Here is a 25,166-nt window from a genome sequence, read left to right as displayed (position 1 = left end):
TTTCAGATTGGAAAGGCGATAAAGCCTCTTTTAGTGATATTTTATGGCACCTACATAGCTGCCTAAAAACAGTGCGGCATTCAAAATGGGAACTCAGCGGGAGGTCATTCGAATCCTGATTTAAGATTTCAGTGCAAGGGAAAGTATAGCTGTAATATTTGTTTTTTCAAGCAGAGCAAGAGGGCAACTTTGGGGGTTGGGGGGGCAGTATGAACAAGTAAATGTGAAGCAAAGATAGAAAAGTAACAAGATGTGACAATGCGATGGTTTGCTAAACCCAACAGAACAAGTGAGAAAGTTGTTCCCTTTGACCTCTTGCAAATGTGAGTGTATTTTACTAAAACAAAAAAGCTTGTCACTTGGGGGATCTATCTAGCTGCGTGTGGGAAGACCCCATTCACCATCCACTCTTTTTTTTTTTGCATGCGTGGTATTGTGTTATCAGATGAAAACACACACACATAAGAAAACAAACAGAGCGTGTCTTCCGAAAAGAAAATAATGGAGGGAGACTTTGGGGAGGCATTGCTTTAATCAAGTAGGATGAAAAGTGGCTAGCTGGTCCAGAACTTCCCTATTGGGGCATAAGCAACTCAAGTACTTTATAGAAGTACAATGAAGTCAAGAGAAAACCCATATGATGACCCGTGTTGTGTCCGAGGCAGCTGTTTCATATTCTCTCCATGTGCAGTGTAGAAGTGACCCTCTACCACCAAGCCACTCCCTCACACAATGTCGGCCTTACTGATGGGCTGTAAAGGCAACTGTGTGGGAAAGTATTGAATGCCAAGTAGTTGCTGAGTTTTGAAAAGAGTAGATTTTAAAACTCCCGTGTAAATTTTCACTTTTTCCCCTCGTTACAAGGCTTTTTAATTACATTTTTGATAATATCAGGACTTTATTTTCCGCACTACAAGGTGCAGCGGACTGAAAAGCGCACCTTCAATGATGAGTCTATAATAAAATTAGTTTGATCCATTTAAGGCGCACTGGATTATAAAATGCAGCAGTAGTAGTGGTTGTTGTAGTAGTAGGGGATTGTGTTACATATCTGCTAGATGGTTCGCGGGCCACGTTAACGTCAACTTGATTTCATGTGGGCCGGACCATTTTAGATATAATATTTAGATTTATTTTAATAAATGGATTAAAAGAACTGGACTAAACGCCCTGAATATTCAGTTTTTTATAGCATTTTAATATATTTTTAGATTGTACAAAATGATTTTTGAACTAAAAACAGAAAAAAATGATTATAAAATTACAATGATTGATTTAAAAGGGGGTAAATCAGGAAATTTAATATACATCTATACTCCATTTTAATTTGACTCTAAAACAGAAAGTCGGCACTCATGATTTACTTTTCCGGGCCACACAAAATGATGCGGCGGGTCAGATTTGGCCCCCGGGCCGCCACTTTGACACATGTGCGCTAGATGGAGCTGTGGTTGTAGGGGGATGTGTTATACAACCACTAGATGCCGCTCTAGTGGTGGTGGTGGTAGTAGTAGTAGTAATAGTAGTAGTAGTAGTAGTAGTTGTGGGTTGGGTTATACATCCACTAGAATAGATGAAGCTGTAGTATAGTAGTATGTAGAATGATTAAAGGTTGTGTTATACATCAAGTAGATGGAGCTATGCAAAAGGGAATGTCATAAAATGAGTAACCAACTTTTAGTTAGGCCTTATACTGCGGAAAATACGGTACCCTAACTCAATGAACAGATGCAATGTTTTTAGAGTGTTTAGTTGACTAACAGCGTAAATAGACTGTGTGCAAATAAATGTGGTATAAATTTCAAGATAACTACAGTAATCACTTAGAAAGCTTGAAATGAAAGTTTATGAAGTCTGATTTTTATCCATGAATACTTGAATATCCTGCTAAAAGTTGAAATATGACATTGTCTTCCCACCTGCAAGCAAACATTGTAAATGGGTGGGTGTATCAAGAGGTGCGTTGTGTCAAATCAACTATTTTGATTGTGCTGGTTACTATATTAATGCTTGAATTTTAGATATTTTGCGTGACCCTTCATAAATCACAAATGATTGGTGTGAGAAAGATAGGCGATAAACATTTTGAAAGTTTGATTGATGATTTTGCGTTTGAATGGGAGTTGGATTTCTATGAGAGGAACATTGTTGGCATTTTGATTATAGGCCTCAATATGTCAGTTTGTATGAGATACACAATTTCATCTTTAAATGTACATGCATTTTACGACTTTGTTTTCTTGGAACAGTTTCAGGCAGACTTTTCTATTTCCAGGACAAAAAAATAAGCTAAACTACGGTACACATGCTTAATGTTGAGGTAAAAGACTTCCCAATCTCTGACTCAAACCCTATCAAACACCTACGTGATGACCTAGAACTCATTTTACTTCACCTAAATGTTATTCTGACTAAAGGGACAAAAAATCCCAGCTTTCACATAAAATGTCCTTGTACAAGGTAAAAAGTTGCATACAGGATTTTGTCAATTACAGGTTTCTTTTAGTTACTTCAATATTTCTAAAAAAGGAAAGGTCAAATGAAGAGAGAGAGATGAGTAAACAAATTGGATCATTCTGGAGATGGATGTAAAACACATTTGCTCATAAACCAAAAGAAGCGTTTTCAAAATCAACAGCATTGCAGCTTGCAAGTCATGCCGTGAGTCTTGCAAGTCAAAACAATAAGAGCGCCTTTTAAAAACAGTGCATTCTTTCTTAGCTCAACAAGTTTGTTGCATGACAGCAGCTCACAGAAAGAAGAAACACTCGTTAGGACATGAAGCAAGCAAGCTTTTGTGGACCCATAATGCCATACTTTACACATAATTTGTTTTAATTTCTTACTTTTGCTCAGATTTCACAACGTGCCAACTCCAAATGTTCCAAAATATCACAAGATGATAAATTATATTTTTATTAGTTGAAAATTCCTGATTCACCCTAAAGTTTTCAATCATTGCCAATGGTATAGTCAATATTAAACAAACGTTAACATTTGTTCCTTCAATTATAAATGATGAACACCCCCAAGAAATGATAGATTTGCCTCTATTGACAAAAAGAATTGTTCAATTATACCACCAAGGCACCCAAAAAAAACAAAAACAAAAAAATAGAAATATCAATATGAAGTGACCCAGATTATCTCCCAAATCAAATGCATGTGACGAAGCTTGTCCTACCATCAAGGACCAATATATGTCCTAAAATTCAATAGGAATTGACCACAAATCCATAAGAAGCGACCCAGAATTGTTCTAAAATCACCAGGAAATGACCTAAAATCAACAAGTGAACTAGAAATACCTTTCAATCAAAAGGAAGTTACAAGTTAAACAGAAAGTGACTTCGAATCGCCTAAAATTTAACAGGAAATGACCTAAACTCAACTAGAAGTTGAAAACAAAAGTTTATTGACAAACATGAAAGCATTCCCACGCAATTTCTCAGGAAACAGCATTCTTTAATTTAGTTTAACAGCCAAACAGGGATTTGCCCTATCTTTGTCTACAGAACTGACCAGTGGAACCACTTATTGTATGGCCGACCTCCCTTTTGGGTCAACATGTTTTACCCAATCACCATCTGCATCTTATTTGAAGTCCTTCGCATTGGTTTATGAGATGATTGTAGCAAAGCATGATTTCATAGATCTTTCGAGATTATTCTTTTTTTTCTTCTCCCTGGCCCATCACCATGGGCCAGTATGATGGCATAGCCAACCACAATCATTAAATTTAATGCAAGAACATAACATTTAATCCAAGTCTGAAGATGAGAAGACCATAAAAAACAACTGCTTGTGTTCTTATTGTGTTGGGTTGTTTGCTAGGTTTAATGACTACAATAGATGGAACATTACAGCATTCATACGTGCGGTAAAAATAATCAAATTTAAAACCACAAATTGGATTTGATAATAAAGAAAACACGAGAATAGGAGGGAAAAAAAGTAAAATAAGTATAGGGGGGATCATTCCAGGTGAAAGCTAACATAAAACCCTGCAATAGTTGATGGAAAACAGGTGTGTGGCAGGTTGGGGGAACGTTTCTGGGACTCCCAAAAGGCTTGAAAGTCACACACCCTTGAAAATCCCATCAGCAACAGAGTGCCAGTTAGATGGACTGACGAGTCTCAGTCATCTAGAACATGCTGAAGCTTGAATGCGGCTCGGGGATCTTGGAATGGAAAAGTTAAACAATGTGGCTGGCAGCAGTGTAGTGAGTAGAAATACGCCCAATGGTGACCTTCACATCACTGGAGGAACAGTCATTATCAAGCATTTACCTTATTTCTGCCGGTTTATGCAATATATATATCATTTGATATGTACTCGTATTTTTATCAGGTGAACAGAATGCAAAATACCGTAATATAGAACATAGTTGCATGTCATTTTAGAATGTAGAGCAGATCTTTTTTTGGCTTTCATTGACAGGGTCAAATTGCATTGGCAATTTTTTTGTCTTTATGAATAGAAGAATAGCAGAAAACGAACTATGATAATAAAGCATGTTTTTAAAAAGGCTATTCTATATAAACTATCAACAATGGTGGAATACATTCTTGTGACAAGTTTCTGGACAGTTTTTTTCTGGAAGTGTTCAGCCAACTTAATAAAAAACATGTAACAGAGACTAATTTGCAGTATATTATGAAAACCATGTCTTAAATCAACACAACAACAACAATTCCTTCCAAATTTTGTCTCCTCCAGCCCTCCTTGTAATGTGAGCCAGTCTGACGTTAGAGAGAAAAATCTGTATACAAAAGACAAAAGAAACATATTTTGTAGATTTAAAAAAAAGAATCCATGTTGTGTTACAGCAAAGTCCTCTGCATGCCTTCCCGATTTGGTTGTTTTTTAATAATAGTGCATAATTCAAGACAGAAAGGAGCCATGTACTACCATACAGATAGCAAAAAGGTCCATGTTCTCCATGTGACTATGTGGGTTTTCTCCGGGTACTCCCAAATGCCAAAAAACACACGCTAAGCTGGTTGAACACTCTAAATAATCCTTATATATGAGTGTGAGCATGAATGTTTGGTTTTTCTTATTGTGCCCTGTGATTGGCTAAAGACCATTTCAGGGTGTACCTGGCCTACTGCTGGTTGCGATAAGCTCCAGCACCCCCGCAACCCTTGCAAGGATATGTTGAATGGAAAATGAATGAACGAATGAATGAAAAATGATCTAACAACGACAAGTGGTCTAAGTGAACAATTTGTTGCTTGAAAAGGCATCTCCTTTTTTGTCTTATCCTTTTTTAGAGTCATGTGCCTGTGACTTTTCGAACTGTTTGCCCGGCTGTTTATTTTCCTTTCTATGAGGTACACTTTACAGCTGAAACAGTCACATAAGTCTTCATGCACGTGTAGAGGCTCAAGTCTTTGTGCAAAGACTGTCTGCATGGGGTTGATGGGGAAAATCCAGCGACATCAGGACCACCAACAGTGTCCACATTGAGCCTCTTTCAAAAAGTGTGAAGGAGGGCAGGCTAGGAATGATTAATTCGTGGGCGGTGGGACACGCTTCGTGGCCCGGCGTCAGACCCCGAGCCGGGTCTCTTGCTGCACCGCCAACCGACACAGACAGCTCAGTGTCCGTACAGTTTTTACTCAATGCCACTTAAAATATTATTGAATCTTGAGGTTAAACCTGAAAGAATATTCATGATATTCTATGCTGAAAGTCATTGAGAATGTGACTTACAGGAGTAGGTGGCCCTCTGCGATAGCGGGTTCAATCCCTGGTGGGTTCCGATTTTCCAGTTGTGGAAGTCCACGTCGTCCTAGCCCCTCTGTGGGTTTTTTCAGGGTTCTCTTTTTTTCAATGTCCCATTTTGTGGTTTCTCAACTAATTTTTTGGAGAAAGCATGTCACAGCTAAGTCTTTTAGAGTCAAGGATCACATTTGGAGTGTGTTTGTCCTGCTCACCTATGGCAAAAAGCAGATGGCTCACCTATAGAACAACATCCCAGCTACACTCTTACAGAAGCAGACAATTGAAAGTGTTTCTATCTGAGACTGTTTCCTCTTTCAGGAAAACCTTAACTGCTGTCTAAACCTCACTGAGGATCTCATAGAGCATTTCGGTTGTGTTTGCGCTATTTACACAGACATCGAAGCCCAATTTCTCATGATAGAGAGGTGGAGATTACGCAGGGTGTCTGGTTCCCACTGGGAAAAATAATGACCTCAGACAGTGGCCAGAGACATGAGTCGGAGTGTCTGAGCTTTATTTTATAAGGTTTTAGTATTGTGGAATGTCAGGATTTCATCTGTAAAAATAAACGTTATACACCATAGTGTATGAAGAATTTACTGTGATTTCGGATAAACATTTGACTATTAACTTGGTACAGGAAATATCAGGGTATGACAGGGCATGGTGAGTGTGACATTTTAAGGCATTGGCTGACATTGAAGACAATAGACATCTAATCATTTTGATTGGGAAGGCTAGCAGCGATGATTTGTCTATCACCGTCAATGGCTGACAATGTGCATAGAATGAGGACCACTTGAGGGCATAACTCACCAAATAAATAAACCATTCTCCAGTTTTTATGTAAATGCCAAGCCACTTATCCTCATTAGAGTCGCAGGGGTGCTGGGGCCTATGCCATCCTACTATGGGCAGAAAGGCGGAATACTCCCTGAACTGATTGCCAGCCAGTCGCAGATTAAAAAAAAACAACTATATATGTACTCGTATCTCCTACATGAGGCACTTTTTAAAAATCCAAATATTAGGACAATTTTGAGATCAACATTATTTTGAATCCAGTCAATGAATATCAATGTCGTTCCGATGAATTGAGGCTTTCTTGCTCAAACAATAATAAAAGTCATTGTGAAACCAATATATCATTATTTAATGTATGGAGGGGGCCTGTTAGCGCGAATTTTAGTCACCCATAGGGATACCTCGTACCACACGTACTAAAGGACTAACCTGCACAATGAAAATGTATTTTCATTGTTAAAATACATCTGTTTTTAGCTAGACGTCATCGTCAGAGGATATTTACTATGTAATGTTACAACTTTGGAACGCTCTCCTAACAAACACTGCATGGAAAATAAGTGTAGGGCACTGGTTTCATCAACAGCTGAGAGTCCTCAGCTGTAGACTGCCACAATGGGCTATTTTCTCTTGAATAATGTTGACGGTTCACTGCAAAGGATTGCCAGAAGCTGGTTTGATTCAGGAAGAACCAAGCCTTTTCCTCTTTAGCAAGTACCAACGTCCTGGAGGCCACCTAGCAACCAGCACAAACTTTGAGACCAAAGTGAATGGAGTACCTCAGTGTTTCCATTAAAAACAATGGCTGACCATTAATTCCTGGACTTTTTCCTTCCTATCTGGAGAAAATGTGGCCAGTCTGTCATCCTCTTTTAAGGCACATTTCATGTCCTGCTTTGTTTTTTTTATATTGGAAGTGCACAATACAAAATGTGAGCTCACAAACAGTGCCAACTTACATCTTTCTATGTATCGAATCTTACTGACAAGTTATCTCTCTGTCCTCTGTGCACCTTCCCGGACTCTCCAAATGAATACAAAATGGAAAATAAGTGTAAAAACTCAAGTTGGAGGGTGAACACACATAGAGTAGACATTTTTGACATAGTGATCTGGTTTGTTTGAAAGCAAAGAGCAGAAAAGCATAATAAACATGCCACCACAATGTGGATTTTCATTTCAGCATTATGATTTACAGCCCAGTGGCTTCCTACAACCCTGCCCTTTTTTTTTCTTCAACTGCACAGCGCGTGCCGGAGTGTTATAATAACCTCCCAGCTCCGTGGGGGACATTTGGACCTGAGCCGAACATTGACCAGAAAAGTGTTTGGTGCAGGTTCAGTCTTAAGAGAGCAGTGCTCTAGACCACAAGCTTTATAGGTATAAGTATTAGTTTTTTAGCTCATTGGCTGCTAGTGTTGCACCTACTATACTATTATCAGAAAGGAGGCCCGATGCGGCTTTAAAATGCGTTTTTGGCAAGTACTGAGCAATAATGGTCCGATAGTGTGCCATATGTACTCTTTGAGATTTAGTTTCCGACCGCCAGTCGACCTTCCTTAGATGGCCACCAGTTACAAACACCACTTTGATAGAAGCAGCGCTAATGTGGTATAATGACTCTGACTGTGGCCTTTACGAAATTACGACTCCCAGGCTTAATTCCAAATTTTAAAAAAATCTATTTGAGTATTTGAGAGCATATTAAGACTCAAGTTTTAGAAGAGTTCACACATATCAGGTAGGCACAAAGGTTGTTATGCTGTGCCCTATACAAAGCCATGATAATATTTATTTTACATTCAAATGAGTATAAAGTAGTTTTAAAAACAATCGATATGTTTTCATAAAGCATGGCATCGATCCCGACCACCTGATGTGTAGGGGTTCCCTTGCTTGACTTTTATGCAGGTAAGCATGGGATTGATTCCCTCTTGGTTATGTTATGATTATGCGTGCTAATGGTTGTCTGTCTCTCTGTGGTGACCAGTTTATGGTATAGTCTACCTTTCGTCCGGAGTCCTCTGGGATAAGCTCCAGCAACCCTTGCGAAGGGCTGATCTGCTAGAAGTAGTTTTAAGTTTTGAGTGTTTGGTGACCCCATGGTAGATCTGAACCAACAATTTAAATTTAGTTCAGTACAGTTTAAGCCCAGCACAATTGCGCTTTTGTATGTTGTGTGCATGAACATACATTTTTAAGTAATCTTTGAAAATCATACCATATTATTTAGTTTAATAATGTATAAAAAAGTGATTGACTGGCAACCATTTCAGGGTGTCCCCTGCCTGGTGCCCATAGTTGACTTGGATAGGCTCCAGCACCCCCCATGACCTTTGTGAGGATAAGCACTACAGAAAACGATTGATGGTTGGTATCACAAACCAAATAATGGTATTGATGCAACACCATCAGCTGCCATTAGTCGCGCCATATGCACAATCCGTTGTTACTAGAAAGGGTGAATGAACATCATTCAGTCCTCCGAGTGAAAACAGATTGGACGTCTACTTCGTCCATGGCACTGAATGACGATCATTCACAGTCAGTCCTCTCAGCTTGTGCTCCTGGTCACGAGCAGGTCGTTACCAAGTGTCACAAATGTGATCACCACCCCACCAGCTAAGCTTAAACGGCCTTGCCTAATGGAGCATTGTGTGCACTCATGTCACTTTATGTCACCCAATGACTGTTTATGTCAAGGCAGTGAATTCCGCGTTTGCCCAGCAACAGGGCCGTTTACAAGTGCACAAAAGCACGGGGATGCTTGATTGCTTCGCTAATTGATCTCAACCAGAGATCACACGGCTTTGCCTGTAAAGACAGGGAACGCCTACTGTGACATCGCCAGTCAATGGAAAGCTTTCGTTTTGCAAGAGCCGTTCGTAAGTAGAGGAGAATGAATTTTAAAAAAAAAGTGGAAAACCAAAAAGACTTTCTTATTCATCCTCCTTTTTTAATCATAATTGCTCTGTTTATTTTATAGATTCAGCTTACTTAACCTTTTTAAACACCAATGCACCAAGCAATAACAAAAATAGTGGACAGCAGATTTCTCCAAACAAGCCAACTGAAGCATCCTCTAACTAAAAGTTGAGATGGCGTTCTAGATACTGGGAGAAATTCAATTTATCTCAGTTTATAGCTTTTAATCTCTTATCTGGTCCTAGGGCAAAAACAACAATCTTAGGAGCGTCTCAGAGGTGAAACGTAAGATGAGACGACTACTCCCTGCAGGAAGAGAGGTGTTACCGCGTGATTGGAAAAGGTGACATCTTTAGATCCACTTAGGATTCAAAAGGATACTATATTGTATTGGCAGTAAAACATGCTAACTTCCGAGCTACTGCAGACCAGAGCTAGCCTATCCCAGCTAACTATGTGGTGTATAATAAAATAAAATCTGATAAAAATATACATTTAATTTTATAATAGTTTGTTGTTAATTTTACAATATTTTTTTTGTTGCATATTTAATGGTATGATTCTGGCAACCACAGCTGCCAGTATTTTCTCTTTTTTTTTACTGTGTACATTAGAATGGAACCTTAAAATATTTAAAAATGGCACCCACGCATACTAGACTACTTTTACATAAGCATGGTAAAATCTGGGTAATTGCAACTGAAATTGGATGTCGAATGGGACGTCTAATAGTGACAAATTGATTACAATTCAGACCAGAAGACTGAGAAGAGCCACATGATTGGATGTCTGTCATTGTGGTTCTATAGATAAGTTAACGAAGCGAACAAATCCAACCTGCATTCTCAATCTGGGAATGTTCATGTGTGTAGTGAGAATTTTTTTTCTGCCACTTCTGGATAAACGCCTACACCAAAACGTGGGATATGTAATTTCCATCCAATATGCACACCCACTCTGAGTGGCTCCTTCACTAAGCCTGATAGATGACCCTTAAACATAAATAGAAAAGCATGGCTCCAAGTGGGCCTTTTCCACCAAATGAAAGCAGGAACAAGACATTCATGGGGAAATATTAATTCAAAATCACAAGCAGAACCTAATAGCTGCATTTTAAAGATAAAATCTAAAAAGAATCCGTGTTTATTAAAGACAATTTTTAAATATTTTAATGTCTACTGCAAGTCCATGTTGCCCTCTCTTGTTATGATTAAGTACATAGTAAAAAATGAAAAATCTGACTCCTCAACAATATCAATTTTGGTATTTTAGTAAGTCGATGCACATAGTTCACTTTTGAGGGCCACACAAAATGATGGGCTGGGCCAGGTCTGGCCCCGAGACCTTGAGTTTGAAACCCCGCACCACCGTTATTTTTCTTGGGTATCTATATTTAGATGACACGTGCTCCAAGGTGGCTTGCATCTTATCGGCGTTCACGTTATTGTCGCTGCTTGACAAGAATTGTGGTGACCGTGTGAGTGAGATAGCACAGTGCTCACTCAAAGGGTCTGGGGACAGCTGTGAAGATAGCGTTTATTAGTCCCCCGGCAATCACACTTTTATAATACGAATGTCCTGATACAGTTTTTCTTACTTACAATATTCATTTTTTATTATGTTTTTCCAATACTGATCCATTACAACCAGTATTATGCATATCATTTTCATTTGGGTTTACAAAATGAACTGTATTGTCATAAACATGGTCCATCAACCCAACTAGTAATAATTTATTAAATAAAAGGAAGAGGAGCATTCAGAAATCAGATTTCAGCCTAACTGGCCAAATTCAAAGCATCTCCAAAATAAACAAAAATATGCCCCTTTAATATAATACAATTCAATATAATAGACGTCCAATTTATTCAAACTGCGAGCTATTGGTTTTTATACTGATGTATCACTATACATTTAAATATTGTATTTAATATTTACAGTTTATGAAAAATATAGTTTTTGATAAAACAAATACTTTATTTTTAGGTTAAATTGAAAACAAAAACACTGAATGTCAAGCAGCCCAAAAAGCTGATTTTGATTATTTTAGGCTACATAGGCTTACATATTTACATATATATGTTCATTGACATGAATATATGAAATATGTTCATTAATATGTGCTGTCCCTTATTAAATAAATCAAACTAAAACTCAAAATGTTGCTAAATGATTGATTACTGTATTATTTGGACTATCAGACGCACCTGCAAAATCTGACAAGAAAATTTAGATATATAAACAGAGTTTGTAATCTGAAGTTTCCAGTAATTTGATATTCATGTGGTTGAATAAGTCTCTAGCTGCCATTGACAGCAGTAAACGTCCATCTCTTTTGACTTGGAGTGTCGAATGAACATACTTTCATTCGCCTGTTCCAGTCAAAAGGGATTGGACATCTATAGCATTGAAAGATGAATATTCACAGCCGATAAAGGCTCGATGCTCTGCTTTGATTTGGCATTTCTCTCAAAGTACAACAATGTTCCTCAGTGCTAAACCAGAGGCATTCTCCCAAAAAACATACCCCCCTTCCATTTCCCCTCACACTTTTCCCTAAAGTGGAGATAACATCTGGGATAAGAAAGCGGGAAAGAGCAAATAGGGAACGGGAGGAGGGAGCACGTGTGTGTGAATTCTTCAAAATGTTGTGTGTTCGATGAGCCCGAAGGAGGGAACCATGGGAGATAAGCTTGTGACAGCTGCCAAACACCTCCGCATGAGTGGAAGTGTGTGCGTGTATTTGTAATGGGCCCCCGTTCAAGGAGGGGTGTATGCATGAATCCCCACCACCTGCCGGCCTGAGTCCCTTCTGGCAGGTGTGAGTCCGTTTGTATGTGATTTAAAGCCCTGATGATTGTGAGGCATATGTGTCAGTGTTATCAGCAGCCAGCATCTCAGTGCAATAACATTAAAACATGAGGTGCACTGATGGTAGAGATTAGAGAAACGTGAGGAAACGTGAGCTCTGTGCATTTGGAACGCATTCATGAAGGATGCAAGGAGGAGCATATCGGGATATGATATTAAAGAAGGTAATCCAACAAAAAGGTGAAACTGCCGTGTGATTTAAATGTATAGTGAGGGTTTGAGAATATGTGCTGGAGCAGTACTTTTAACTAAAAACGTGGCAAAAGCATATTTACAACGACAACAACAACAAAAAACATTTCATTCTTCTAATAAAACTGATAATGTAATGCTTAATGTAACAAGGTGTGATCAGAAAAAGGAAATATCTTCAAGTCATCAAACGTCTGCATTTTTTCCCTCTGGGGATGAATTTAAAATCGAATTGTTGAAAGAAAGACTCCTGTTTTAGGTGTATTTTAAGGGAAGGATAGATGATCTAATCATTGTGAAGACCCTCAGTCTGGCCAAACAAAATCTTACAAAATGAAGCAAAAGACAAGTAAAATGAATACAGTTTAATGGAACAAATGTTAGAATTTTCAGTTGGGAAAAATGGGTAAATTGAGATTGGTTCAAATTATTTGCCTTTTTTTTACAATATAATGTCAATTACATCATTACATTACATCATTTTGCATAATTTAAATTTTCTTGCATTTAAAAGTATTGCTGACGGCGCCAAATATCCAATCCATTGTTACTGAGTGAAAATAGATTGGACTTTAAGTGGCCTTATAAACTGTTAAACTCGATCTGAGTTCTGTCTGTCTTTTGTTCTCAATGTTTTTGGAATTTTATTATTTCATTATTTAAAGGCATATTAGTATAAGTGTGATGACGCGACATATTGTGTTTATTAACACCAAAGAAGGTTGCAAAAAATGTTGTTTTCGCATGCTACTCTGCAAATTGCTACGATAAAGCATTTTGTCGGAGTTTTGACCATTCATTGCTTGTCTCGCCATGTCCCGCTGAGCAGCCTGCCACTGCAACCTTCACGCTCGTCGCTGCCGCTTCAACATGGAATTGTTCAAGCTGTCGGGCCGCAGAAGCGGCGGGGTGTGCCTCAACTGTCGTCACAACACGGCAGGACGTCATTGCCACTACTGCAAGGAAGGTTTCTACAGGGACATGACCAAATCCATTTCCCATCGGAGAGCTTGCAAAGGTAAAAATATGCGTTAATCTAAATGTATTATTATTTATGACACTAATTACGTGTTAGGCACGTTGGCCTCACAGTTCTGAGATCGAGGGTTCGATACCAGGTCCGGACCATATAGTATAGAGTTTTTATGTTCTCCTCGAGCTTGCGTGGGTTTTCTCCGGGTACTCCGGTTTCCCCCCACATCCCAAAAACATGCATCGTAGACTGGTTGGACACTCTAAATTGCCCTTAGGTATGAGTGTGAGCGTGAATGGTTGTCCGTCTCCTTGTGCCCTGCGATTGGCTGGCCACCAATTCAGGGTGGTCCCATGCCTGGTGCCCATAATTTGCTGGGATAGGCTCTGGCATCCTACGCGACCCTTGTGAGGATAAGCGGTTCCGAAAATGAATGAATGAGTTATTGGGACTTTTATTGAAGTGTTTTTAATTATATTTTTATACTCTTTAATTCATTCAGTGTCATTGACAGTTGGTATCAAGTTTTTTTTAGTTTATCACTGGAAGACCTCCAAAGCATTTGAACAGTTGACAAGAAATGAGTGTTCAATTAATTTGTTGAATAAAAACCTAATCAGAATAAAAAAATTGAAATGTTACAAATACAAGAAATACAAAAACGATTCCAGAAACCAATTGCTGTTGATTGAAAGACTAAACAAAAATGACTTAGACCACACATGTCAAAGTGGCGGCCCGGGGGCCAAATCTGGCCCGCCACATCATTTTGTGCAGACCGGGAAAGTAAATCATGAGTGCCGACTTTCTGTTTTAGGATCAAATTAAAATGAAGAGTATGGATGTATATTAAATTTCCTGATTTTCCCCCTTTTAAATCAATAATTGTAATTTTTTAATCGTTTTTTTCTGTGTTTTTAGTTCAAAATCATTTTGTAAAATCGAAAAATATATAAAAAAGCTAAAATACACTGTTTTAGATCTATAAAAACGGAATATTCAGGGCTTTGAATCCAGTTCTTTTAATCCATTTATTAAAAAAAAATCGAAATATATCTAAAATGGTCCAGCCCACATGAAATCGAGTTGACATTAACGTGGCCCGCGAACCAACCCGAGTCTGACACCCTTGACTTACACCTTGGATCTTGTGTTGAAAAGTCAACGCTGTCAAAAACAAGGGCTTCTGGGGTTGTCATCGGACATTAGCCAGTCATGAATTCCTGTAGGATTCCTGGAGAAATCCCTTTTTCACAAACAGTAACCAGTCAATACTCCTACAGTCATGCTTGAGGTATTAAAGAAATTCTTTGGGAAGTTTAAAATAAAGGAGCCACCTGTCTCGTTGCTGGTGAACTGACCCGTACAACCACAAAGCTCTTTGGGGTCCCCTGTGAATGACTGACAAGACATAACATAACAAACAGAAACTGAGGTGTTAGCTGATCCTGGAACCAGCTCACTAATCTATTCATACTTGTGATGAGACGCACATACATGAACACATGAAGTGGTAAAAGATCCTGATCCAGGTGTGGGCACATACCCAAGGATTATTGAAGAAAATAGGAGAACATCTTGTGCCGACCAGATTATTTTACTGTACAGAAAGGTAAATTTATGAGATATTATTTAGTGCGTGGATGCTGGGTAAATATTTGTTCTCTTTTTGTCGACTTTACAGCGCACGGCACAGCCCACATGATTTATATTTATGGACTAAGAACAGGTTTTTCCATACAGATTCTCTAGAAATGCATTCTAGTCTAATTATATTGTATCTTCTTTTTCCTGAATGTTTGCTAAATTTAATTTACATTTTGTTATATTCTTCATCCTTCTTCCTTTCCATTTGGGATAATCATCTAAGCAAAATTAAATGAAGACCAAAGTTTTCCAAACTGAGACCCCCCCAAAAAACGATCAAAAAGCTGTCTGATAAACACAGCTTTGGGATCAATTTACTACTTGTGGTAAGGCTGTGTTGAACAAATGCTTGATAGATCACCCACACTTCCAGCATTGTTTAACTCTGCCAGTCTAAACATTTTCACACATTAGAAGAGGGGTTACTTTCAAAGTTTGGATGTGGTGTCAGGTTAATGGAAAAGAATTTCTTAGACGGATATTTTTAAAGTCTTTTTAAACAGCCGGATCAGTACCGGACTAGCCTCAAAACCTCGCCACCTTCTTTCCGGTGCTTGTTAAATGTTTAGATTTTACAAAATGATTTTTGAACTAAAAACACAGAAAAAAGGATTAAAAAAATACAATTATTGATTTGAAAGGGGGGGAAATCAGGAAATTTAATATACATCTATACTCTTCATTTTAATTTGATCCTAAAACAGATAGTCGGCACTCATGATTTACTTTCCCGGGCCACACAAAATGATGCGGTGGGCCAGATTTGGCCCCCGGGCCGCCACTTTGACACGTGTATTACATCATCTGCCATGTTTAGATTTTTTTAAGGGCTTTTGATTGAGTTTGAGTTTGTTCTTTTTTAACAAGGGACAGCACATATTAATGAACATATTCATTTTCATGTTAATGAACATATATATGTAAATATGTAAGATTGTAACAGAGGGCTAATTTCCATATTTAGTCCCTTGTGTGGATTGAGTTAATAAGATACATAGAAATAAAAAAAATGTTCCATTTCACCTCCAAAGCAAGTTGATGTGTTTTATAGCTGATACATTCCAGACATTTGACTGCAAACTAATGTTGCACGAATGAAAAAAAGTCTCTTTATACCAATTCCTATAACCGATGCTGAAACTATACCAATACCACAATTTTCAACATTTAAAAATGACAATATACATCATTTTTAATTGATTTCAATGTAATTGTGCTTAACCAATCAATATATCAATCCAGATCGATTAATTCTTACACTCCGAGTTGCAAGGGGATGCAACCTATTTCAACTTTCCTTCAAACGGAGAACATACTTATCAATCTTATCACATTATCCAAAATACAAATGAATATCATCAACTAAATATAATCAATAAGTGAAGAGGAACACAGAAGCCAATCCCAGTTGCCTTTGGTCGACAGTACACTCTAAACTGGTCAACAGCCAATCACGGAACAATTATACATGAACAACTATTCAGACTAACATCAGCGTCTTTAGTCACGCTACCATGAATATTTTGGTGAAACAACATTCTAATAAAATGACTGGCCCTGAACTTCAAACACTGCCTCATATAATTGTTTGGCACAAAGTTTGCACACTCACGGCACAATTTTTTCACATTCAACATGCAGCTAAATGCTTAAGCAGACTTTGAAGTGTTCCACTCAAGCATTAACGGGAAACATGATTCAGCCAAGGTTTGCAAAGATGTCGTTGCCAAAAAAAATGTGTTTCGGAAAGTCAATCTGAAGAGCACGCAAGCGTGGCAAATCACAAACTCTGTTTGTGCTGCTTAGAGACAAAAACATACCTGTATACTTTTCAGTATTAAAACATAAGCCCAAAAACATTCCAGCCAACATGCGATAATTGATTACAATTTCCAGACGTGCCAAAAATTCACAAAAGAAAAAAAAGTTCATTTCTAACGGCTCCGACAACTCAAAAGCTGTATTTAACAATGCCAAACATCCAATTCATTTTGACTAGAATAATATATGTGGTTGTATGCTATTTTCTTTTCTGTAACACTACTGTAAGGTTTGCGTTTTGCAGTGGCGGGCCGTCAGGGCCTTCAAGGCCTTCTCTGCCGGCCTAAGAAATATCTGAATCATATATTATATTTTGTCCATCAATACTTATTAAATAATTCCAAATTGTCTGTTAGCTTCCTTTCATTGCTTTCCCCCCTGGTTGCACTGCTTCCAGATGTGTATTTTCATATTGAAGCATTTAACCAATCACATTTCAGCCATTATTTGTTGCCAGGGTCAGAAATCTGTCTCAAGGCCTTCAAGATCAGTTCTGCAGGCTCTGCTGCATTAAACAAGCGTCGATAAGACTGTTGCTTTAACCAATCAGATTTCGAGTTGGCAGCACCACAATGCCTTGTCGCAGGCGTAGGGATACGCCATTGCCTTCTCGCAGGCAATATGGCTATATTCCTAAATAATATTTCAATTGTGGGCCCGGTTCTGATGTCTAAAAAGCTCCAGTGTTTGTATTTAAGCTCCAGTGTTTGTATTTAATCACTAAATGCTGCTAGGAAGTGGATTTTACCCCATTGTAGTGCAATTTTTGCCGTTTCACTATTGACGTCCATCGCTGTCTTTTCCTGGGAAAATCACACCCCGGTCCGATTGTAATGTCTGAAAAGCTCCAGTATTTGTAATTAATCATTAAATGCTGCTGGGGAGTGGATTTTACCCGTTGAAGGCGCTATGAGAAAATGCATGGACCGCCACTGGCGTTTTGAGATTGTTGAATAAGCTGTACTCTTCAAGTTCATTCTTCTCACGTTCTGTCCTGTTATTTGCTCTCTCCAGCATGCGACTGCCATCCAGTCGGCGCAGCAGGGAAGACGTGTAACCAAACGACAGGGCAATGCCCTTGCAAGGACGGAGTTGCGGGGATCACCTGTAACCGCTGTGCAAAGGGCTACCAGCAAAGTCGCTCTCCCATCGCCCCTTGCATCAGTAAGCATTTCTCCCAGTTGGCAAAAGTTGAAAAATCCTAGAAAATAAAATGTCATTATACAATTATAAATGGTAACATGCAATCAGATTGCTCTACAATTGTCTTGGGGTCAAAAAACTACCATTTCCAATTGACAATCTGTGCGGGTGTATGTTAGTGATTTGTTTATGAGCAATAGTAAAGCAATATCCCCCAGATTGAGGCCAAAGACACAGCTGCTAAAAGTCAATAATCATATTTCATAGTGGGTAAAGAGAATTTTCTGATTTTGTGACCCTTTTTCCTGCTGGCATTTACCAGCGACACGTACATAAATATAGCTCGATGCTATCTAATTTTCTCATGTTTTTAAAATAGTTTTCATTTGTTAACTGCAGTACAAAGGAAAAAAAACAGATATAGATAAACAGATAGTTGCTTTGTGGAGTTTGTATGAACAGTAAAGAACCTTAAATTGGTCATTAGTGTGAGTAAAGGCTTGACAAATGTGATATTTTATAAGAGGGATTACATCAATTTAATAATTAGGTGCTTTTGTTAAGAATTAGCTCACTCTAGGGCTGGATAATAAATCGATTGTATGAATTCATTATTTTTTTTTCTATTATGGGTTATTCATAAAAAAAAAAAAAGAATTATTATTTTTGTGGCTGTTTTTGACCTAAAATCTAGCTACCAGTTATTAGATACTGTAGTTTCTAAAAGAAATAATTAGTCTCTTTGTGATGTTATTACTTTTTATTTGGGATCTGAACGCACAAATAGGAAGAGATAACAAAAAATATATTTATGGCAGATGTTTTGCACTTTATTCAGCATTTAGCATTATTTCACCCTTTATGGGGCAAGTGATTATTTTTGGTAATATTTTTTCACCACTATAATACCAATAGCTACATAATATACATAAGATCACAACACATTTTGGATCATGAAGGTTACATGACAAAAATAATGAAGAAAATTGTAAATCAATAAATGAATTTGTTTAAATGTGAAAAAATCCAATTCTGGTGAAAAGTATTGGAGATTTATAACCTACAGCAAGGCATCTGGCCTACAGAAGTAGATGTTCTATACAGTAAAGAAACAACACCATGTTCATCCAATAGTAAATATTTTTTTATCTTAGTAAAAGTGTGGCCATATGTTGGCACTTTTTATTCATCTCACTTGAGGGCTGCTTTCATTTTTCTTGAATTGATAACTTCAAATGCTTGTGTGTGCAGGTTTTTTAGCACTGAATTCACATCTTGTTGGTTTTATATCCATTTCCATTACTCTGGGTGGATATTAAACCACAGCCTGGATAAAAACAGTGCTACCTTTGACCTAACGAGGCCTTATGCGCCTTTTTTGTCATGCGTCTCACAGTAAATCACCAGAACGACTCCAAACAAATGGCAGATTCTCTATATTTATTGGCTGTATCTGCTGGCTGCCAGTCCCACTGAGATAGAAATCATATTTGTTTTGTTTTGATTTTTTATCAAAAAGTATCAAGTATCTGACTAGTGTTAATAGATAAGACATGTCTGTAGCCGCAGAAATAGGTCCCCAGTGTGGTTTACATTCTTATCATGAAGTGGAAAAGCAGAATATATTTGGTTCTCTGTCAGTTCCAGTTTGGCTCTGTGCAGTGAAAGCATACCACAATCAGGCGAAAGCACAAAAGTCAGTTTACCACGAGGGCACATGTAGAATAAGATGTAATTTATAAGAGTTTACTCTTGTGTATTTCATGTATGATTTGAAAAGTATTACACGTGCTCCTAACCAGGAATAAGTGCATACTCAGGTTGTTCCATTTCTGCACCACAGAGATTCCAGTTGCATCCCCTACAGCGATTTACAGCAGCTACGATGAAACATCAGGTCAGTAACAACAAATTGTACATTTATGTTAAATATACATTGGAAAAATCCCAATACATAATTATGTTTCAATTAGAAAACAAAAAAGGACACAGTTTGGTCCTTAGCATTACAGCCAGTAGCTTTTTTCCTTCTTTTAATGGCACCCTGTGGCGTCTTTGCCCATATTCCCAGCCTGCCCGGCAGCCTCCGTAGGGTTTGGACCTTAATCTGATTACATGCTTCATTTGCACCAGTTTGTATTTCAATCAAGGCTGACTGCGCTGGCAGCGAAGTCTTGACTCAAGCTATTGTTCATTTATTCTGCAAAGTCACCATGCTGGAGCACAGACATGAGACAATGTGCCACGACAGTATTTACCCATTGCTTTAGAGTCATTTTGTGTGTTTTTTCACAGCTCATTAGGTTTAGATCAGAGGTGTTGAACTGGTGGGCTGCCGCATTGTTTTGTGTGACCCATAAAAGTACATCATTACCTCTTTTTTTTGTTGATAAAATAAAATTTAGGTACAAATTTTTAAATTTACTGTTTATTTTCCTTCAATAACAGCGATTTTTTTTATTGATGCCAGAGTGTCTGAGTGGTACAGTACTTGTCCCCAACCCACAAGTTGCGTTTTTTTTTTAAATTCATTCCATAAACAAAAAAAGGAATGTTTACTGATTCCCCTTATTGCTAATTAAAAAATTGTGAGTGAATAAAACATAAAAGAAAAGAAAAAATATATATAAAGGAACTGCTTTCCTCTCTTCAATTAGAATGCTCCAAAATTAATTATATATTTTATAGTTTCCTACCCATTTTTAAAAGGCATTACAAGATGACAAGAAATAAAAGGAAATAATTGTTATTTACAGGCTCAAAAACAACTGATTTTATACAATTTTGAATTTAACAATGTCTTTCAAATTAACTGCTTTAGAATTAATCACGGGAGCCCTGGTTTACCCCCCCAATGACGGCGCACGACATCCAGTTTATTCGCCCCTCCCGGTGAAAAGGGATTGGACGTCTCATGGCGTCAACGGCAGCCAAATGAGTTAAATATTTATACGGGTCGGCCAACATAATGGCAATGACAGGGCAAAGCTTGGATTCTGTTGTGACACCTCCCTCCAAATTAAAAGCCGTGCGGTCCCCTTGCGACCCCTCGGAATGAGCGTGGCGCTGCTGCAGAGCCACACAATGGGGGCGTTTGTCTTCTCAGCAGGAGATTGGACCTTAATGAGTGCTGTGGGTGTAATGGCTCAGAGTCTGCGGCGATTGCTCAGAGGGGGCGCAATGTCAGTGTCGTCTATCAAAGGGGGTTTGCGATAAAGGGCCCCCAAAGGCCAGTGGCAGATAGAGGCCCCGTCCACACTCTTTACCACATTCACATGGAAATCAAGCATGCTTGATATGGACTAGTCAAATTCATTTACTTTGGGATTTCTGTGTTATTGTTTAAAAAAAAAGACCCCCCCACCTGAGAATGCCACAAGGCACCCCCCCCCCAAAAAAATACTTCCCCTACATACATGAATTCAACCCTCATCCCACAAACCAAATGACTTTTTCTTTTTTAAGAGGGCGGAGAGGGGCGTTTTTTCTTCCTCCATCATTACCCAGGCAACCTCATTCACACAGAGCATAATGGAAAAGAAAAGGGACGACTGGACGGAGAGCTGGAAGAAATAATGAAGTTTGTCCATATTCAGGCAAGCTGAAAGGTTCTCCCTCTCTCAACTGCCCCCTCCTTCCTCTTTACACTACCCAGTCCAGCTTTCCCACCCCCCAGAAAAGGGAGTAGAAGCCCCTACAGCTCAGCGAGTACAAGAGTTAGGGAAACACCAGTAGATGATCTGCTTCCAATTTATGTCAGTCAGTGGAAAGTGGAAAGAAAAAATGATTCCAATTGGAAGTTTTTTGCCCCCGTAATGAGCAGGGCATGATGACAAAAGCAGGAGTCGTCTTAACAGTGTGGCACTCAAGGCCAAGTGCCCATAAAACTCTTATGAGATGACTTATAGTTTGGGTAGCATCTCTCAACCGGTGCCATATTGTTGTCTTTTTAGGATGATGTAAAGGTTGACATCGCTCCCACTTGGGGACGTCCAAGTTGGCACAATTCAATCTAGAAAGCCAAACTCTACCATAAATTGTAAACTGGTGCTTCTCAAAGTGATTATAATTGCCTATAATGATCAATTAAATGTTATTTTTACCTTAACATATGGTTTTAATAGTATTTCAAAGACAAAAGTAGGTAATCAGATTTTTGGGAAATTCCAGACAAAGTGGTTAGCACGGCCGCCTCACAGTTGTGAGGTCAAGGGTTCAATTCCGGGCTTTGGCCTTTTTGTGTGGAGTTAACATGAAGACTAAGTCTGGCCAGCATTACCCAAATGTAATGTTCACATACGTATGTGGATGCCAAGTCTAAAAAAATATACTGTATATATATTTTTTGTTATTATTGATATCATTATAATATACAAAATTAATAAATACCGCAATTCTGTTGCTCAGAGTTGTCTGGGATGGGCTCCAGCACTCATCGCGACCCTTTTGAGAATAAGTGGTATGGAAAATGAATGAAATAAATATTATTATAATAATATAAAACACTACATAATGAATAATATTGATTGTACTTATAAGAGCAAGAATATAACAGTCTTGGATTTTTCATTATCCTTTAGTTTTGCAATTTATTATATTTATTTATTATGTATTATTATTTCTCTAATTATTTGAATTTCAAAATGAATTTCCAAGTTCCCTCATACATTTTTACAACTCAGAAAGTACTACAATTCAATATTTATCACACAAAAGCCATTTGTGATTGTATTTTGTCAGAAGAAAAATAATTTTCAATTTTTTTGGAGTGATATTAAAGAAATTCACAAATAAGATTTCTGGAATAACAGAGGATCAGTTCCAAAGAAATATCTACAAATGCCAAACCACAAATATTTGGGGTTTTACTATAACGGTAACGGGGACCATGTGAGAGAAGTGTTAATTTCAAGCAGAGGACCATTTCTTAATGCTTTATAGTGGGACCTTATGGAGGTACACACTAAAACCCAATCCTAATAAATCTTATTCATAATCATAAACATCCAGCAAGGTTGTCAAACAATGACACTTTCAAATGGGACAGTCTTTTGGAGTTACAGTACATTTTAGATTTAAACAATAGTAAATAGTAAAACATTTTTATATGAATAAACACAGATTTAAAGACACTAATTGGAGAAATTGCTTGGTAATATTCTTTTTAAAATAATAACCAATACATGTGGTGTATCAAATAATCTAGAGAATAATTCAATGTGTTTGGACCTTTTTTACCATTTCAAATACTTCTGCATTGTCTTAATAATATCTAATCCAATTTTAATGGATTTTTAAACCATTGTTGACCAAAATTGTTGGCCAACAATCACTTTTCCACCAAAAATGTTGACGTATAAAACCAATCTCTGAATACAGATACTTTTGCTTTAAGTGTAACTGTGTTAATGCCAAACTAAAATGTGTATTTCTCCTATTCCCAGATTGCGAATCCTACTGTAAATCTTCCAAGGGGAAGATGAAAATCACCATGAAGAAGTACTGTAAAAAAGACTACGGTAAGTGAGTCCGCTAGGGAAGAATGTGTTGCCGCAGACGTTAAATGTCTCAATTAATCAGCATCTCCACTGCGCCGCTGCTCTGCCACTGATGACTTGAACAGTCGTAACCATGATGCATGCTCATCTGTACTTACATCTTCTCTCTTTGTGATGGAATAATTAGGGGAATTCTGGCATTCCTCACTTTATGAGGAGAAATGTGTATTTAGGCAGTGACATCAGGGAACGTCTTGTGGTGCAGTGACTAAAATCTTAACTCAATGCCTGCCATTGACGGCGTTTGACGTCTGATCCATTTGAGCTGGGAGGACTGGCAGCGAAGGTTCAAATGGATCAGAAGTCTACTAGTGAGAAACTAGAGTTTTGGCGAGATAGAGAAAAAGAGGGAGAAAGTAGGCCTTGAGGAAAATCCATGAATGAGTTATTTGAGTTTATGAATGTATTTACTATACAGCGTGTTACCAATATTAAACCGAGGTCGTTTTTTAAAAATTCGGCCTTGGTAATAAATCAATAGACGGCCCGGCAGGTGATTGGTTGCCGCGTCGGCCTCATAGTTCTGGGGTCGTGTGTTTGATCCCAGGTCTGGACCCTCATGTATGGAGTTTGCATGTTCTCCTTGGGCTTGCGTGGGTTTTATCCAGGTACTCTGGTTTCCTCCTATATCCCAAAAACATGCAGGGTAGGTTGGTTGAACACTCTAAATTGGCCCTAGGTATGAGTTTGAGCGTGAATGGTTGTCTCTCTCCTTGTCCCTTGCAATTGGCTGGCCACCATGTCGTAGCTGGAATAGACTCCAGGGCCCCCATGACCAATGTTTCCTCTAAGCTGCGCGCGTGCGCAATTATGCACTACTCTCGTCTTCTCTGCGCACAGCAAATCATATGGAGCGCACAAAATAAAATCCCCTTTTTTTTTAGCTGTGAGGCCGACGCGCGAACCACTCATCCGCCGGGCTGCCCATTCATAGATTCATCGATATTAATCATTACATTTTATTATTACTAAATCATTTATGTGTAGTAGACATACACCTGCTACTGGTGTGTGCCCATAACGAGCAATGATGATATTGCTCACACCGGTACTCAGTGTGCTCAGGGAGGTTGTCTTTCTGTCCAGACAAACAAAAAATTAGACGGAACATTTCCCATGACCCTTGTGAGGATAAGCGGTTCAGAAAATGAATCAATGATTAATCAACTTTAGCATTTAAAAAACTTTGGATTTTGGATTTTTGTTGTTTTGCTCTATGCCAAAAAAGGCCATCTGGCAGTCATTGATACAATATTATGATTATTATACATTGTACATTATACATATTATTATTATTATTACTATTATTATTATTACTATTATTATTATTTTATATTATTATTAATATTATGATTATTATACATTATTATATTCAATTATTCCATAAGTGTTTGTTTCTATGTGTAGATATCACTTTGCATTTACCACTGACAGAACTAATAGGCGGAGTGAAAAAGATGACTTTTCTTTACCAATCTGTTTGAACTAGGAGGTTTGGCAG

General features: G+C 38.1%; 1 protein-coding gene across 1 annotated transcript in view; it reads left to right on the top strand.

Moving 5' to 3' along the window:
• ntn1b (netrin 1b) overlaps positions 1-25,166 on the top strand; it is a 37,540-nt gene that overhangs the window by 3,710 nt on the left and 8,664 nt on the right. Inside the window, exons 3-6 of the mRNA XM_077619741.1 lie at positions 13,353-13,541; positions 17,979-18,128; positions 19,951-20,004; positions 23,552-23,626. Coding sequence (XP_077475867.1) covers positions 13,353-13,541; positions 17,979-18,128; positions 19,951-20,004; positions 23,552-23,626 — 468 coding nt within the window. The remainder of the gene's footprint in view (positions 1-13,352; positions 13,542-17,978; positions 18,129-19,950; positions 20,005-23,551; positions 23,627-25,166) is intronic.

This window comes from Stigmatopora argus, chromosome 14 (assembly GCF_051989625.1).
Source record: "Stigmatopora argus isolate UIUO_Sarg chromosome 14, RoL_Sarg_1.0, whole genome shotgun sequence".
Classification (NCBI taxonomy): Eukaryota; Metazoa; Chordata; class Actinopteri; order Syngnathiformes; family Syngnathidae; genus Stigmatopora; species Stigmatopora argus.
The sequence above is the reverse complement of the archived record's forward strand: the minus strand, read 5'-3'. Positions and strand labels throughout refer to the sequence as shown.